Source organism: Coffea eugenioides, chromosome 2, assembly GCF_003713205.1.
Source record: "Coffea eugenioides isolate CCC68of chromosome 2, Ceug_1.0, whole genome shotgun sequence".
Lineage (NCBI taxonomy): Eukaryota > Viridiplantae > Streptophyta > Magnoliopsida > Gentianales > Rubiaceae > Coffea > Coffea eugenioides.
The window spans coordinates 12,008,326-12,025,123 of NC_040036.1; the positions used below are offsets into that span (position 1 = coordinate 12,008,326).

The 16,798-nt window shown below is 35.7% G+C and overlaps 3 protein-coding genes across 3 annotated transcripts; all 3 read right to left on the reverse strand.

Annotated features, from left to right (window-relative positions):
• Positions 1–4,470: 4,470 nt before the first annotated feature.
• Positions 4,471–5,604, reverse strand: LOC113756565 (heat stress transcription factor A-6b-like). Its single transcript, XM_027300204.1, has 2 exons — positions 5,365–5,604; positions 4,471–4,998 (listed from the first exon to the last, which is right to left on the reverse strand). Exons 1-2 carry the CDS (start codon positions 5,602–5,604, stop codon positions 4,471–4,473), a joined length of 768 nt encoding a protein of 255 aa, XP_027156005.1.
• A 1,563-nt stretch (positions 5,605–7,167) lies between these two features.
• LOC113756575 (heat stress transcription factor A-2-like) lies at positions 7,168–8,920 on the reverse strand. Its single transcript, XM_027300212.1, has 3 exons — positions 8,567–8,920; positions 7,328–8,066; positions 7,168–7,202 (listed from the first exon to the last, which is right to left on the reverse strand). The coding sequence occupies exons 1-3, from the start codon at positions 8,918–8,920 to the stop codon at positions 7,168–7,170; spliced, it is 1,128 nt and encodes a 375-aa protein (XP_027156013.1).
• Positions 8,921–10,042: 1,122 nt separating this feature from the next.
• On the reverse strand, positions 10,043–15,943 carry LOC113761126 (external alternative NAD(P)H-ubiquinone oxidoreductase B2, mitochondrial). The gene is made up of 10 exons (XM_027303979.1): positions 15,550–15,943; positions 14,337–14,619; positions 13,830–14,036; positions 13,279–13,529; positions 12,244–12,463; positions 11,999–12,103; positions 11,227–11,499; positions 11,022–11,143; positions 10,556–10,675; positions 10,043–10,425 (listed from the first exon to the last, which is right to left on the reverse strand). The coding sequence occupies exons 1-10, from the start codon at positions 15,636–15,638 to the stop codon at positions 10,338–10,340; spliced, it is 1,758 nt and encodes a 585-aa protein (XP_027159780.1). The 5' UTR covers positions 15,639–15,943; the 3' UTR covers positions 10,043–10,337.
• Positions 15,944–16,798: the final 855 nt, after the last annotated feature.

Consider the following 16,798-nt stretch of genomic DNA (forward strand, 5'->3'; position numbering starts at 1 on the left):
AAAATATTCCCAAAATTTCACTGCAAAAGTATCATCAAATGCTTTCAGAAACCATTTAAGACGCTTCTAACTACTAGCCAGGGGTTGGAATCTCCTCCATTAATATTCATCCTGTAAATTAATCCCAGAAAGTGCAAAAGTGAGGGATTGACTTTCAATCTTGCTGCTTAGTCAGTTAGTTGCTCTCATGTGTATCAGTTATTTATGACGGGGTGACTAATAAGAAGCTGGCATCCCAGTTGGATTATTAGTGGCCCATCAGGATCGGTCAACTCAGTTCGATTTTTGAAGAACTCCAAATCTGAAATGAAGGCGTTAACTTGGATTTATGAACAAGAATTTATTAAAGCGTTACTACAATTCTAGGGACTTATTTGGATTGCATTTTTTGCAGAAAAAATTTTCCCATTAATTTGCCATCAATTACTCCGTTTATTGTGTATATTGAAAATCATCATTTTATCTCGCATATATTAGATTTCATAATAAGTGTTACAGTAGTCTTTCTTTAAAAAATATGCAATCCAAATATATTCTAAAACTTCACAAATTCTAAAATCATTTAGAATAATAAGACTAAGTAAATTCTAAAATCAAAATGCCCTGTGACGCATGGGCTTCTTTTTTTTCTTATAATTTAAGCCTTTTTGGGTGGCACAGAAGGCGTGATTTTCCCTAGTGCGCCTTTAGGAGATGGGTTGGAGCCGTTTTGCCTAAAGACTAAAAAGGCTATACTCTAAGTTAGACTCCATTACTCCGCCTTTTGACTTTAAGTTTAAAGGCGGATTATTATATTCTCATGCTAACCACGCCACTCAAAATTCATCATATCAGTTTACACCCTTAGATTGCTTTCGGGCCGATTTCTCGTTTGCTCCTGCGTTTGTCTAAATTAGTTGATTGTGTGTGTTATTTCCGTTTTCGGAAAAAAAAAAAAAGTTTACACCCAACAGATTTTAATTCCTCTCATTAATTTATCCAAGACATGTAATGGACAAATTCTTTTTTTTTTCACGATTATTTCTATTGTTGCTGAAAGAGAAAACAACATAATGAGGTGAAAGGCGCAACAGAAGAAGAAATAATAAACTCATTAAAACATCATAGGAAAAACTTTATATTTGTATTGGCATTATCCTAAAACTTTAAACATATCTAAAACTGTACATTATCCTTTCATAACTTTATATTTGGATTGGCATTATTTACAAAAAATTATTTATTTGTATTACAAACACGTTTTCAGTTTTTTTTTGTTTTGTCAATGATATTTTTATTTTATATACATCAAATCATAAAAAAGGTGTTGTAGTAATTATTTCAAATAACATTTTAAATAATCTCCTATCCAAATATACCAAGATTGTAACGTTTATAAACAATTAAATCCTATAGTCGTGTAGGTGTGCAAATGAGCGGAATCGAGTCGAGTTTCAACTTAGTTTTATGAAATTCGAATTCGAGTTTGATCTCGACGAGATCAAAATGTAAAACTTGAGCTCGAACTTAAAAAAATTAAAAAATAATTATTTTATTTTTAAAAAATGAATAAAATAATAATTTCTTCTTAACAAATAATAAAATAATAAAATATAAATATAATTTTACTATTAAAATAATATATATATATATATAATCGAGTCGACTCGAGAGCTAATAAATTGAATATTTTTAAACTCGAATTCGACTGAATCAGTTTGATCTCGTCTTGAACTTGATATTGCTCGAAATCGAGTCGAGTTCGGACTCGAGCAGTTGACCGTTTGCAACCCTAGTCGTGTTAATCTTGTCCTCCACAGAAACTTGAAAACTACATAAACATGAATGCATTTCAATTTCTCGAAGTCCTTGGAAGAGAAAACCTTTTAGCCAAAAGTGGTGAAAAAAAGAAAAGAAAAAGAGGAAAATCATGGAAAAGAGATAGAATCATGCACAAGGTGGCACTCACGCGCTGTTTTGAGTACATTCATTCATCAATAAAAATTATTAGTCACGTGAGGGGATCACGTGATTCCCTCAACCCCACAAGGTCAGTGGTGTGTAACTTTCATCAACTTTAATATTTGTCTTGAATCTCAATAGATGGTTATGGACCTCATGGTACCCTGTTTTTTGTTCTAGAAAAAACAAATAAAAAGAAAAATTCAAGAAACGAATCATCCGACAATTATTGTGAAAAGGGTCTTTTTTTTTTATTTTTAAAAGGCCTTAATTTAAAACGAAGGGGTCGATAGAATTTTGGTTTAAGGTTTGCCAATTGCTAACCTAGATTTGCTTGTTTATATCCATTACTCGAGTTTAATTATAAGTGAATTAGTTGGATTGATTTTATGTATTTGATTCTTCTGTTTACTTTAGAAAAGTGAAAAGTGAGAAAAGTGAAAGGTGGAGTGAAAATCTGTTGTTAGTGATGCAGGGAAATTTCTCTAAAGATATACTAGCATAAATCATTTGGCCAAGAATTGCATCTCAAATTATCAATCTTAATTAGAAGGGTAAATTACACCAACCTTCCCTCTAGTTTCCAAGTTTTTTTGATGGATAAATGATGTAAAGTAAGATGATGATACTTATTCTTTCAAAGCAACAATTGTTTCATCAATTCAAGAATGTAATCATAAACTAATTTTGTATTATGTGGAATTAATTACGAGATCAAATTTCAGAGTAAGGAAGACAAAGATGACCTAGTTGTTAGTGGGGTCAAAGTGCACCTACGATTTATAAGACAAAATCTTCAATAGAATCACATATAAAGTAATGATAACATGAATGCTTGCTAATTTACAGCAAAGGTTAACATTAATTTACAAATTATATGTGAGCTGAGCTGCCATTTTTCCTCAAAAAACTAGAGGGAAAACCAAATGATTAAGGAGAAATTAATCTCACTTTTGACAAAATCGCCATTTTTTTTGTATGGAGAAATTCTATGTAGAACCCCTCAATATACCTCCTATGATCTCCACCAAAAGCTAGTCATTGGGGCTTTGCTTTATGCAAATTGATTTTCTTGAAAAAGAAAGAACCTTAATTTGGTGCTACTAACAAATTCTAAAACAGATGAATTAACACTTTCAGTTTTCTCGTCCAAAGTCAACAAATTTTGGACCCATGCAGCCCTTCTTAAAAAATTTAGCAAGTCTCTGTGTGAGTGTGTGTGGGGGCATCAGGTAAAGATATAGTATGCCACTTCTCATCCCATGTTGAATATGGAGGATAAGATCAACCAGTCTATGAAGCCTAGTACTTGACCAAAAAAGGGGGGAATTGACATCACTAATGAACAATAAAGATAAACCTGTTGTTTCTCAAGAACCCGAAGTAGATGGCTGTTCTTATGCATCATTTGATTAGAATAGAGACCCCTCTTATCTTTTGTCTCCAAAGCTTTAAGAACCTCATGTTACCACCAACCCCCCCAACCAACAGGCTAACTTTTTCTTCAATTTCTGTGTATCTGTCTAGTGTCTGTGCCTAACTAATCTTTTTATGCTGGAAGAGGATGACTTCTTTGCAATCCCACTTTCCCCCTTACTCGATGTCTAGGGGGTAGGGCCTTACACGTAATACCCAAATACTATCTATCTATCACTCTGCTGGGATTACAATTTTGTGTATTGTACATTTTCGAAACATACAAAATTTTGATGCAACATATTCCTTATCAGCCAAAAAGGCCCAAAACCAGCCTTTTGCGTGAAATAATAATTGGAAAGAACCTAAAAAAAAAAACTTCAGCTTCACAACTACTCAAGATTAGCAGCATCAAGCATCGACATCATCCAGTAATAATAAGTACTAGGTAGCCATCTCTGCTGATTGAAAGAATTTGAGACTCATAATTTCTCAAATTTAGCAGTAACAACCATCAATATCTGCTTATTACACTAATAAATAACAGTCGCTAGCATAATATCACCACAGATGTTTTCCAACGTAACTAGTTAGTTTTACAAACCAGTAATATCTCCAAATAAAAGCTGCAAACACAGGTCGAAACAGGGATACCCCAATCTACAAATATCAAATGCATATCTTGCAAATAAAAGTAGCCAAAAGAAGAAGAGAATTCTGCTGCATCAACTCTTCTAGCAGCTGCTTTCTCTCATCTTCTTAATGTTGCACCAAGTGAAACCCTACAGAACATTGATGAAACTTTGTTTAACGATTCAATAACTTGAAAAGTAAGTCAATTGTGAGATGGAAAATGGAAAGCAAGGCAAGAAGATCACACGATTGCGAAACAAATAATCACGTCCAGAGGTCAACAACAACTTCACCCTCCACGTCCAAATTAGGCTCCTTGGCATTCACAATCTTGGATACCATCAAATCATCGAATCCCATATCAATCCTCGAGTGTTGCTTCAACAGTTGTTGCTTCAACAGTTGTTGCTCCGACTCATCCTCGCTAACTGAATCATCTCCCATGAACCTCTTCCATAGTTTCTGATCAGCACTTTTTTTTTATTCTGCCATTGAAGTGGTTGCCTCCTGATCATCTTGGTCCATGCCACAAGCTCCATCATCCGTGGACTTTGTTGTGGTTTTAGAGCTTTGTGGTAGAATCACTCTTCTTCTCTTCATGGTCTGAAGGATTTCAAGTTCTGGTTCTTCCTCCACACGCTGAATCATCTCCTTAACTAAGGTGGGGCTGAATATTCTGGCTAAGACCTTGATCAATGCTTTTGACTTAGCCTCCATTCTTTTCATATTTTTCTTGAAGGTTGCTATGCTATGCTCAAGTTTCCCCATATGATATTTTGATCTTATGATTCCTTCCTTCAGTGCATTCATGTGATCCTCGAAAATTTCCAACTCTACCTCCATTGAAGGCCTTGCAGCCGTTACGTGTTGTTCTCTCGATTCTCGTCTTTTCCTGATTGTTGGATCTTCATTATTTCGCCTTTTAATGTTCATTAGAAAATGTTCTTGCCCTCTCTGAAACCATTTATTCTCGTATTCATATTGCCTCAGTCCAATCTTCCTGAATCCCTGTTAAGTTTAGAAAGCAAACAATCAAAGATTAGGAGGGAGGATCCCAATTGCTGTTAAATTCGAGTCTCAACGAGGAATTTATTTAACATTCAAACTGCAAACACAAAGCATGAGCAAAAGTAGCAAGCATAAGTATAAGAAAAGTCATTTACCTAGGTTCACGAGTTGTGATAGACATAACAAATTCTTACAGAGACTTTCTAATGATGATAAAAAAAATTATCTAAAAATACGATATCCATGCTATGAAAAAGGATTTGTTCTAAAAGGTATGCAATAATCTGAAATGCATAAACTCACATAGTTGTTGAGTTGGTAGATAAAGCTTGAGAAATTGCTGTGCTTGAAATATTTTGGTAGAACCTCTACAGCAAATTTGAGATGGTCCCGGACTATTAGGCTGGTACCGTCAGAATTCCAGGAAATCATGTTGTTCGTCTCTGTATCCTCCACCATTTGAAAGGTCTTCGTCAAGAAGGGGGGCGGAGTAAAACCACGCACTCCCTTCATGAATTTCATCTTCTCTGAGGCCTGCTTGGAGGGTAGCGAAGATGGCCTAACAATCCCACCATTTCCGGCTATTCCTCCACCACGTACTTCCATTGTATCTTGACGAGTTGTTTTGCATTCCATGAGGTAGTAGTCAATATTGTTTTAAGTTGAAAGATGTTCAAATGGGCTAAACAAACTGCCCCTGCATGCGGTGGCTGTTCTTAAGTAAAATTTCATCAAAAAGGTTAGTCCCCCTCTGGTGAAATCATGACTCTCTATTCACTATCTTTCAATTACCAACCTTAGCAAGAACGAGTCTAATACTGTTATATCACTGCGTTATTTACCAAGAATATATTCCTCTTTCAACTTATTTCGTAAACAAAGTACAATCTGATTTTTATCTCCATATTTGAGTGGCCTTGATTGTTCATCTAAGAATCAAAGTGGGGGGAGGACAACATCAATTTTAAAGCATGTTTCTGGTGTGCTTGTACTTCAAAATGAGTTGTTAATAGAAGCTGCATTAGTGTACTCTAGGCTTATATAGATCAGCAATCTACCTCGTCTACTTTTTTTTCCTTTCCAAGTATCATTCGAAAACAAGCGACTAGGATGTAGCTAAGTTTTGTGCCATAACCGGCCTTGTTCCTTAAAGTGTCATGTAAATTAACTTTGATGCTGTTACAAGATTGAAGCATTTTGGAATCTGAGAGGAAACAAATTGAAGAAAAGAAAGGAGACATATGGTATGAATTTTGATCCATCTAGTCATTATTTAGTTTTAAGGATGAATTGGTTGTCTTTTTCATAATCCAAGGCACATCGATATGCAATTAAGACAAGGAGGAATGATGATATGTGAAACTCCTGTTATTTGTTTTGGTAAATGAGTACAACTTCTGTTAGTGTGACAGAAAAAACTGTGAAAGATTAACAACCATTTCTATATAGGAAAAGAGATAAAATCATTCATCCGTTTATAGTGATTACCTCCATTCCTAATTGATAATGAGAGATAATCACAATTAACTTAAGAATTTGGCCCATTTCCCAGAAAATCTTGTTTCAGAATGTTTACTGCAGTGGGTAACAAACCTTGCATTTGGAACATTTCCTTGTTTGTCAAATGGGAGCTTTTATAACAACAGTAAAGCAACATATAGAAACATAAGGATTTCTCAATTGAAAACAACTTAGTTCCTCCAAAGAGAATATGTGATGCAACTACAGTGCAATCTCTCTTTCCGTATAGGATACAAGTGCAAGCTTAGTAGCTTTAACACTTGAAGTAAAGTTCTGGTTTCATTTACTGGTGTTATTGTGGTAAAAAATAAAATCCAGACCAGATTGTAAACAGACTAATGGAAGAAAATTTGTTCCAAATAAAAGGCACTCTGAAACCATGTTTAGAGGTCGTTGCTGTGTTCAAACCTTTGCAGTAGCAAGGCATCCAAACAAACTAGAAAGAAATGTAGTTCAATTGATCAAGACATCTTTTACCTTTAAAACAAACTGAAGTAATACAGGTCTCAAGAAGTCTGACAAAATCAGTAGTGAATGAGTTGAAATAGTCTGATGGACAAAGAAAAAAAGAAAAAGAAAGATAGAATAAAAGCTGGACATCATCTGATATCCATAGAGGGATTTGCTCCTGAACTGGTTTTGCAAGAGCTATGGCAATCCAGTGAAACACCATGATGAGGTACCTGACATAGAATAGCAGATAAATGTGATTAAGAGAAACTGATATCTCAATTGTGAAAAAGAAATTAAAGGTCCAGGTAATACCAGTAAAATCAATTCTTGAACTCCTAACTCCTGGATTTGTTACCTATTCCTTTAGCAAACTCATTCCAATCTGCCGGTCCTTCAATCAAATCCTCCAAATGGATGACTTCATTTTGCCGAAGATTTGCTCTTTCTTCTTCAAGCACATTCTCACAGCTTATATCATCCATTAGCTGCTTCTCTAGCGATGAGTATACTGTAGTATAGAAATTAGAAAATGTTCCCATGGAAACAGTACAATCCTCCTCCTCCTGAACAGCAGTGCTCAAGTCAACATTTGAAAAAGTCTTTCCCGTGCCTGATTGTGCCCTAGGAGAGTTTTTCCGGCTTCCATGAGATGTTCCCCCTTCAACCAGGAGCTCTACTGAGCTCTCAATGCTTTGTCTTCCACCTGATCCCTGTTCATTTGCAACATCATTGTTCTGCAGCTTTTTTTTTCTTATCAGAAGTTCATGGATCGTATACTTTAGCATATTTTGTCGCTTGGATGTAATACACTGGGCTTGTTTCTCAAGGATTTCTATTTCTTTCACTAAATTTTCTTCCATGTCTTTCAGCTTCATCATTTCCACCTTCAACGCATCATGTTCTTGCATTAGACTTTCAAATTTTTTTTGCTTTCCAGACAAACTCAATTGTCCTTCGGTTTCTAATGGCTTACATAGATGTGCATTTTGAGTTCCTTGAATTCTTCTCTTAATGTTCTTTAGCCAACTCTTCTTCCCTTTTTGAAACCACGCATTCTGGAATTCCAATCTATCCCAATTGATCTTTCTGAACCCCTAAAATGTTATAACATCATCAATCAGTTATGTCTCATTCTTTTCTAATTTCAAAATTCTAGTTATTCATCCCATGTCACTAAAGGAAAAACAGATTGACAAAGAAAGAACCATGATATCAGATCACACGACAACAGCAAAGAGAAGATTTTATAAGATATGCAGAATATTATACCTCACATACATCTATACTAATACTAGTAGGCAAGTTCATTTGGTATTCAAGTTTTCTTGCTTTGATTTGCAACTTATGTACTACAGTGCACATAAGAAGAGTGAGAACTCTTAATATAACAGTAAAAAGTGCCACTTCAAAAAGAAACAATTCGCAAAAGCACATACACTAGGCAAAACATTATTAAATAATTAAAGAAGTCTACATGAAGATGGAAAAACAGGAGACAAAGCAAATGGTATGATTGAAGAAGGATACTCACATATGTGTTGAGTTGGCAAATGAAGCTCGAAAAGTTGTTGTGCCTAAAGTATTTTCCAAGAACCTCAGCAGCAAACCTATGAGGATCCCACACAATGAAGCTGGTGCCACTGGAACTCCAGGATATGATGGAATCTGTCTCAGGGTTCTTCACTATGTCATAAACCTTGAGCAAGAAAGGAGGTGGTGCTCTCACCCGTGAGGATGAAGAGGATGCACCATTAGCACGACCTTCTTTCGCAAGGGGGGTTGCAAAAACTGCAGCAGCAGCTGTAACAATAGCATTGCTACTACTTTCACTAACATCAGTTCCCATTGGTATTGTTGGATTCACTCTTTCTTCCTCGTTCTCACCGTTTTTCAGCTCATATTTGGTAGAGTTTGTTACCTCACTTGTCTCCTGGTTTGTTGCTTCCATAATTGGCAAGTAGTTTCTTTGTTCTTTTGGGAAAAAAAATTACAAATATCTTTTGATAATAAAAACTGTAGCAACTCGGCAACTTGACATTTGCTAATGGTAGCCAACCCAATTCTCTAGGATGAACCTCTACAAGCTTCTGAAACAAAGCTTTTGTTTTGAATGCCAAACATGCACTAGTTACTATATCATTTTCTCATCCCCAATTCTATGTGAAATGTTTCAATGCATCAGAAGACTGTAACTCACCTCATATTCCTTGTACACCACACCATCTTCACTTGTTACTCTATCTTGGTAAAGAAGCAGTACTATCTGTCCTTCATATTCTGTTTTTTATCGTGATATTCCAAATGTACATGGATAATCAGTCCACTATTTGGTCATAAAAGCTACACTTTGCTCAATGATTATATATTAAAACTCTATTTCTTCCGTGATCTAAACCGCCAAAAAGTTCTAAAATAGGTACACAAAATTTTGCTTTTTTTTTATTTTTTATTTATGAAGTATTATTATTATTATTCTTTTTCTTTTCGTGGGGATGAGGGGAGGGGTGGTAGGGGCAAGACAGAAGCCCCATTCTTGACATATGGGATAAATTGAGTTAGAATAATACCTTACCTTATATTTATTTAGTGCTATTGCGTGTAACCCAAGAGGCCAATATGATTAACTGAATTGAATTGAACAAAAACTTTTTGTTTTTTGTTGGTTAACTTAATGCTTAATAGCCACATTATCCAAGTCTTTAACAATAGATACTAGTACCCTGGGGAAGAAATGTTTCTGGAGTAGAACGACATTCCCATCCAATTGTTGCAATTTGAACAAATTTATAGATAACGGATGTCTTGACTTTTAACAACCTTCACCTTCACTAAGCTGGGGCTAACTTACGAGACATGACTCGCTCATTTTTGCCCCAATCTATAATCGCGGCCTTCTCTTATCTGTATTGTTTATGGTCATTTGAATTCTCCTGCATAGGCAGGTAATCTCAACATGTATCTACAAGTCTCTTAAAAGTCAAATAGCCCCAAAAAAAAAAAAAAGAGAAAGCAACACATCATGCACGCATCGAGTATAATAAGCAAGCAAAAGCATGAAACCAATTAAACAGAAACAAGAACGCCGCGTAGTCAATATATCTATTGGTAAAAACACCCGCTTTGTTGCCTTTTGGTTCCTCCCTTGCTTTTTGTAACAAACCAGGGAGATTGTGTATCCCTATAAACCAACATTTAGATTTAACACCAAACTAGCTGCAAAATTGTGATCTCTAATGCCTTTGTTCCAAAACAATTGACACCAAGTTGCTCAAGACAATTGGGAGAAAAATTTGAGATAGATTAATAGCAAAATTTCCGTCAAAGCCCGTAGAGTAAATGAAAGCAGAAAATGAAGCCTTGCTCCCTCAAAGGCTGCTGGAGTCCCTGCCAAAAATGAAACGCCTCATCCAATCTGATACAACCAATGCCCTTGTACGCCAACTGACTTGCTTGCTGACAATTCAACGGTAGTAACCAAATGAATCATAAGCATAACAGTATGTGGACATGTATCAATTGCAAGATCTTGCAAGTTCAAAGGACTTTTTAGTAGGTGAAATGAAGAGGGAATTGAGCAGCAGACCTTGCATAAACTGAGTACCAGAGCCACTGGCTGCTGTGCCCAATTGAAACCCAATCTCCTGGAAGCTGGGCAGCTGTTTGTTCACCTCCTAAAGGAGCAAATTGTCCAAGATGCCGGTACCTGAAACAAGCATCAAAGTACATTGCACAAGTAAGATAACTATAAGCTGCTCATGCAATAACCCAGCAACTTTTCATTAGATTTCTATCTTTGCCAACTCTATACAGACAGTTTTTTCTTCTGATCCAAGTATTCATTCTCATATGGTGTTTCTTAAGAATCTCTTATCATCTGGTAGAATAAACTGCCTCCAAACAAGCTAACATTCTCAAATTGCATCCGAAAAGAAGATTTTTTAATCTCCAACTTCATCTTATTCTCCAAATTGCATTAGTAGGTGTCAGGAGAGTGGAACTATTAATGAGTGGGGATACAGAAGATATCTAACTAAAGGTTCCCTTGATACCTGAAAGGGCGAAAACGATGGCGTCCTTCTCCCCTGAACCTAAGAGGACCTTCTGGATTTGTCTCAACCTCCTTCATCCGATTAAAACAATTGGCAAGATAGACACCTTGCTGAGATGCAACCTGTAAAAATATCCTAAAAAAATATTGCTTCCTGTAACTCGCATGATACGATTGACCAAATTTGGACATCATAGTTAACAAACCTGGGCAGTTGCAGGAAGACTCTTCATCTGAGAATCAACTTGGGAGAGAGCCGATTTAAATTCTTCAATGTTCACCTCAACGGATTCTTTTACATCATCCCCTTTTGAATCTTTCAAAAGATCAACTAGGCTATGCATCTGCTTATTTTTCAAATATAGTTCCAGCTGAGGATATCTCTCACATATGTCATCAAGGACTTCTTGAAATTCTTTGACCGTAAGAGTACCAGAGTTGTCCTTGTCCGCCTTTTGAAATATGGCTGCAACATCCTCCTGATGAATTGACCAAAAGACAGTGATAGCAAATAGACTAAGAGAGTTCTCATCTATCTTTTAAAAATAGGTGAGACGTGGGCAGTTCTGCATGTAGACACTTCTTTTTGCAGTCATGATTTATGGAGAATCGTGGTAAGACATTTAAATACTCAACAGATATCTGCACAATGAGTTTCAAGCTTTACAAAAACTGAAACAGGTACTACTGCCAAGACCAGAAATCAGCTGCTAAGGGTGGATGCACATTAATATTTTTCCTCTGCTCTCTTGTTGTGCATGGTTCAGTGTGTGCTTCTTAGTTTTCTTCCTTTGTCAACTCTTCACATAAGAATGGGACTACATGACTTTAAACAGCAAGAGAATGTAAATGGATGGTTATAGAATAGAAACTCTAGGTGTTTTGTCAACCACTAAAGTTGACACCAAAACAGTGCCAGAGACTAGGACAAAAGGGTTTTTTTTTTTTTTCTGAAGTTTAGATGAATGTAAGATTTACCATGACTTTGCGTTGATTGATAGTGGCGCAATCTCCTACTGCATATATGTTGTCACATCGTTCGACTCGCAGCCACTCATCAGTTGCTAAAACACGTCTATTACTCTGTAAACAATGAAATGGATCTTAATCCACAGATGTAATAATCAACCAATTATGTCTAGGCACCAATATTCTGCATAGATCTGCACAAAGTTGGCAAAATAAAGCTCAATCATATGGACACTGGTGTATAAAGAATATACCTGACCAATTTGCTTCATAAAATCCATTATGACACGGCGTGTCCCAATCCCAGTTGACCAAACGATCATTCCATAAGGCATTGATGATATCTCCCCTGTTTTGATTTCCTTGGTCGAAATTTCCTTGTCAGATATATTGATAACCATTGACCCGGTCTTTAAATCAATCCCCTCTCTCTTAAATTTTTCTTCTGCAAAAGCTGTGATTCTTTTGTCAAACCTACAAATCAGAAAGTTCTATTATATTAACACCAAAAGATACAACAAGACATGCCTAGAAGTCAGATCTGTACTATTCTTCCAAGCAGAGACGGCTTAATATGAAAGCAATTATCATCTAGGCAAAACACGAACAACTCTGTAGAGGGACATAAACAGCTTGCAGCATGTCGTGGAATGATGTTGACAATACGATTTATGTTAATAAATCTTACAAAAGCAACGTGGTACAGTTGCTCTATGTAATACAAGCGTTACTTGGGGTGTTTCTGGCCATAAGGTCAACAGTTGCTCATCTTGCATTAGTGCACATTCAACAGTTGCGAATTTAATATGAGAATACTATTGATTCTAGGAATATGATTTTCTAAAGAGCAAAGAAAAATTTTGATTACCAAAAGGTAAAAGTCAGTATTCCAAACAACAGAGTAAAATGCATAATCCACAAATAAAAACTTTAAAAGAGATAATAGACCATGAATTAAGGAGACAAAAAGAAGGTAGCATACACAGATGCAATTAAGGCATGGAACGAAAGAATTACACATAGCTACAGCCAGAAATAACAAGGGCAGCATATGAAGCTATGACAGGTCCCAATGAATAGAAACAATATTCACAGGATACTCAAGGACATTCGGTCAAGCAGAGTTTCATTATCATAACTTTGCGTTTCAGCTTAAAATTGTCAACCAATATATCGCATGGCTGCCTTTTGAGTTTTATCATGTTAACCTCTACACTAATCTTGCCACACTATTTTCTTCAGTATGAATCAAACATCCTAAAGAGAAGGAAGTGCAGAGAAGAAATTACATATTCAAAATATGATCTGTCGCCTCAAGAAGTGTTATCCGGACCAAATTCTTGATGTCAGGGTACAATTTGGCTAAATCTTCAGTCAAAAAATCATGGAGTTGTGCTGCAAACTCCACCCCTGTTGGGCCACCACCAACAACGACAAAATGAAGAATTTTCGTTCTCTCTTCATCACTGAGACTTGGCAGATCAGCTCTTTCAAAACAGTCAATGATGCTCTTACGAATCTTCTGAGCATCTTCCACCTCCTGCAAGGTGAGCATTTACAAGGAACTGTCAGCAGAGTACTTCTACACATATAGAAGACCCATTCAGTATAATATCATACCCTCAAACAGGGAAAAAAGAAAAAACTATTATCCACATGAAGAAGAACTAATGCATTTGCATTTCATGGATCACCAGAAAGTAAACTGAGATAGTTGAATTGATTTGGAAAATAAGAGTTCAGTGCAACTAGGTCCATTTTAACTCATTAATTAAGATGATTGAGTTCCAAGCAAGAACAAGTTGCCAAGGACATATAAGTAGACTTTTTTGGAAGTTACCTTCAAGAAAAGAGTATTTTCAACCACTCCAGGAATGTTGAATGTATTTGACCGAGCTCCTACGCCAATCACAAGGTAGTCAAAGTCGACAACAAATTCTTCTTTCCCATTCAGATTTGCATTTGCATTAGATTGGCAGTAAACTTTCTTATTTGCAGCATCAATCTTAACACATTCAGCTTCTGAATACTGTATATCTACTTTTTTCTGCAATAGAAGACAGAAGCATTTTATCTTTGCATCTATAACTTCATGAAAGATTTTAACGACTGAACAAAATGGATGATTAAACTCTGGAACTGAAGAACTCCTCTTCTGGCCATTGCAACAAAATTTTGCATGATAGATTTTGGAAAAATGCACTACCACCAGAAACGGACAAGAAATACTTAATAACCTAAACAGAAGCCAATAGCACTTGATAAGAGTAACTTTGAAGATCCTCGTAACAAATAGTCAGCAGTAACTCAACCATCCAACAAATGTCTAATCAATCCCTACAGTTACCTTCCTAATAATGTTGCGAATTGGTTCAACAATGCTGCGAGGTTCCACGGTACCACTTGTAACACTTGGCAGCAAAGGAGTGAATGCAAAGTAATTACGTGGTGATATCACCTGGACATCATATGAAGGATCCTTCAGATTTTTCAAAAAGCTTGTTCCAGCCCAACCAGTTCCAAGTACCACCACCTTCTTTTTCTTAATCTCGGGTTCAGCTGAATCAACAATATTAGAACTATTCTGTGGTGTTGCATCAGAATACGCAACAAGGCCACTGGTTCCACCACTGACAATTAAAGAGATATAGAGTTTAAGACAGTATCCAGTGAATCACGGTAGAGTAGTTCCCCCATGAAAGGAGCTATAGGAAAGAGGAACATGAAAATTATGGGAAAAGGATCAGAAAACTGAATAGATTTTCACGTGTCGTTAACATTGGTGGATAGTGGATTTATGAGTTAGGAGCAACTTTTAGAATAATGAAATTTTCGTTTTTTCACTTTTTGGAAAACACGTAATATCTAAGCAAGAACCATTAGTTTCAACGTGAGCCTACAACAACACAACTAAGGCAGCTTTATACCATCATCAGTAGATGTTAAACATCTATTCATTTTCCAAGATCGAGCCTGCATATCAACAACTAGTTCAATCAAGTACATAGAAGGGTGAATCTTTTGCTTATTGTGATGTCCACATAGACAACCACCAAATTTTGACTCAATCACAGCGAATATTAATGCAAAACCACTTTCTCGTAGCCTAGAATCACAACTTAAGAACCTAATTAACAATCATTATTAGCTCCTTAAGGACCATAGCAAATTTTCCACGCTAGCAGAGTACATCTGAAATTCCAAATCCTAATTCACTTACTCCTAGAAAAGAGAACAGCTAAAACAGAGAAATTAATGTCAAACAACACAAGGAATCAAATGATTCACCTATCGTCATCATTTTCACTTCATTAGCTGCTTATACGCTCAAATGAACATGGAGAAATTCAGAAATCTTAAAACAAATCTTAACCCAAAAAAAAGGAGCGAAACTCAAACTCAACAGCCAAAACGAAGAATAACAAGTAAAAACTTTAAAAAAAAAAAATAGAGAGAGAGAGAGAGAGAGACAACAAAAAACTACATGAATTATAAACCAAAAAATATTCAGAAAGGAAAATGGAAAAAAAAAAAAAAAAAAAAAAAGAGGAATGAAACACCTGAGGGCGACGACCAGCAGCAACTTAGAAGTGGAAGGATTTTGACGGAAGGTTCTCGAGAATCTCTCCAAAAACGCCATTCCTTGCATTTTGATGATCTTCTCGCCGATCTCTCTTTCCTCTACTTGAAAGCAAGCGCTACCTACTTGAAAGGATTTTGACGGAAGGTTATGTGACGTGAATGAAATTAGTTGAGTTTGAGAAGAGTTTTAGTTAACAGAGCCAATGAAATGAGGAAAGCATGTGAAGACGACGAAACTAAAATGAAAAGCCAAAAGATGCCTAACACTCCAAAGAGCTGGGAAATGGGAAAAGACAGCTGAAGAAGAAGAAGAAGAAAGTTCTACGGTGCTCCGCTGTATTCATGGCTTTTTTTTTTCCCCTTTTTTTCAAAATTTTTTCTTTGCTATTCTAGTTACAGTTTTTCCCCTCCTAATTTTTTCCTTATGTTTCTGTGAAGGATCCGTTTGGCATTTCATTTCCTTTTTTTTTCTGATTCCTTTCTTTTGTATTCTTTCTCTTATAATATAACTTATGTGATATGAAAAAGATAATTGAATGTGTGCAAGAAATAGTAAAAGTTTTTATAAATGATACTACCCAAACCTAGAATTTACTACATAAATTTTATGACTTTTCATCATTTTAATGTGATGAATTATAAGGTGTAGAGATGATGGATATTTGAAGTAACAAAGGGTTTGTTTGGATTGTGAATTATTAGAGATATTTTTACTGTAGTACTTTTTGTGATGTGATGTATGTGAGATAAAAAGGTAATTGGGAAGATAAAAAGGTGTGTTGGAAATTGTAATGATGATGTAAGCAAATATTTTTTGACAAATAAACTGCAATCCAAACAAACCCATAGGTCTAAATTTATAACCTGCATGATAGAGATTTTATTACATCTAAATTTGAAAGACAAGATCAAGATTAGATCAAGATATTGATTTATATTAAAATTATTACCAATTATATATTTTTTCTTTTTTTTAAGCAAGTTTTTATTTTAAACTATATATTTTTATCCTGAGTCTCCCTATAATAATAAAATATTTCTCACGCACCTTGTCGTGTTACTGTGGATTTCGCGTGAAGAGTTTTACAGGTAAAAACCAAACACATCAATAGATTCAGCACATGAACCAATTTCTTAAGTTGCCCGCACCCAAAAAAGGACTCAAACTGATATAAATCCAGCCAAACGGAGCTTTACGTGTACGACAGTTCTGAAATATTATATTAT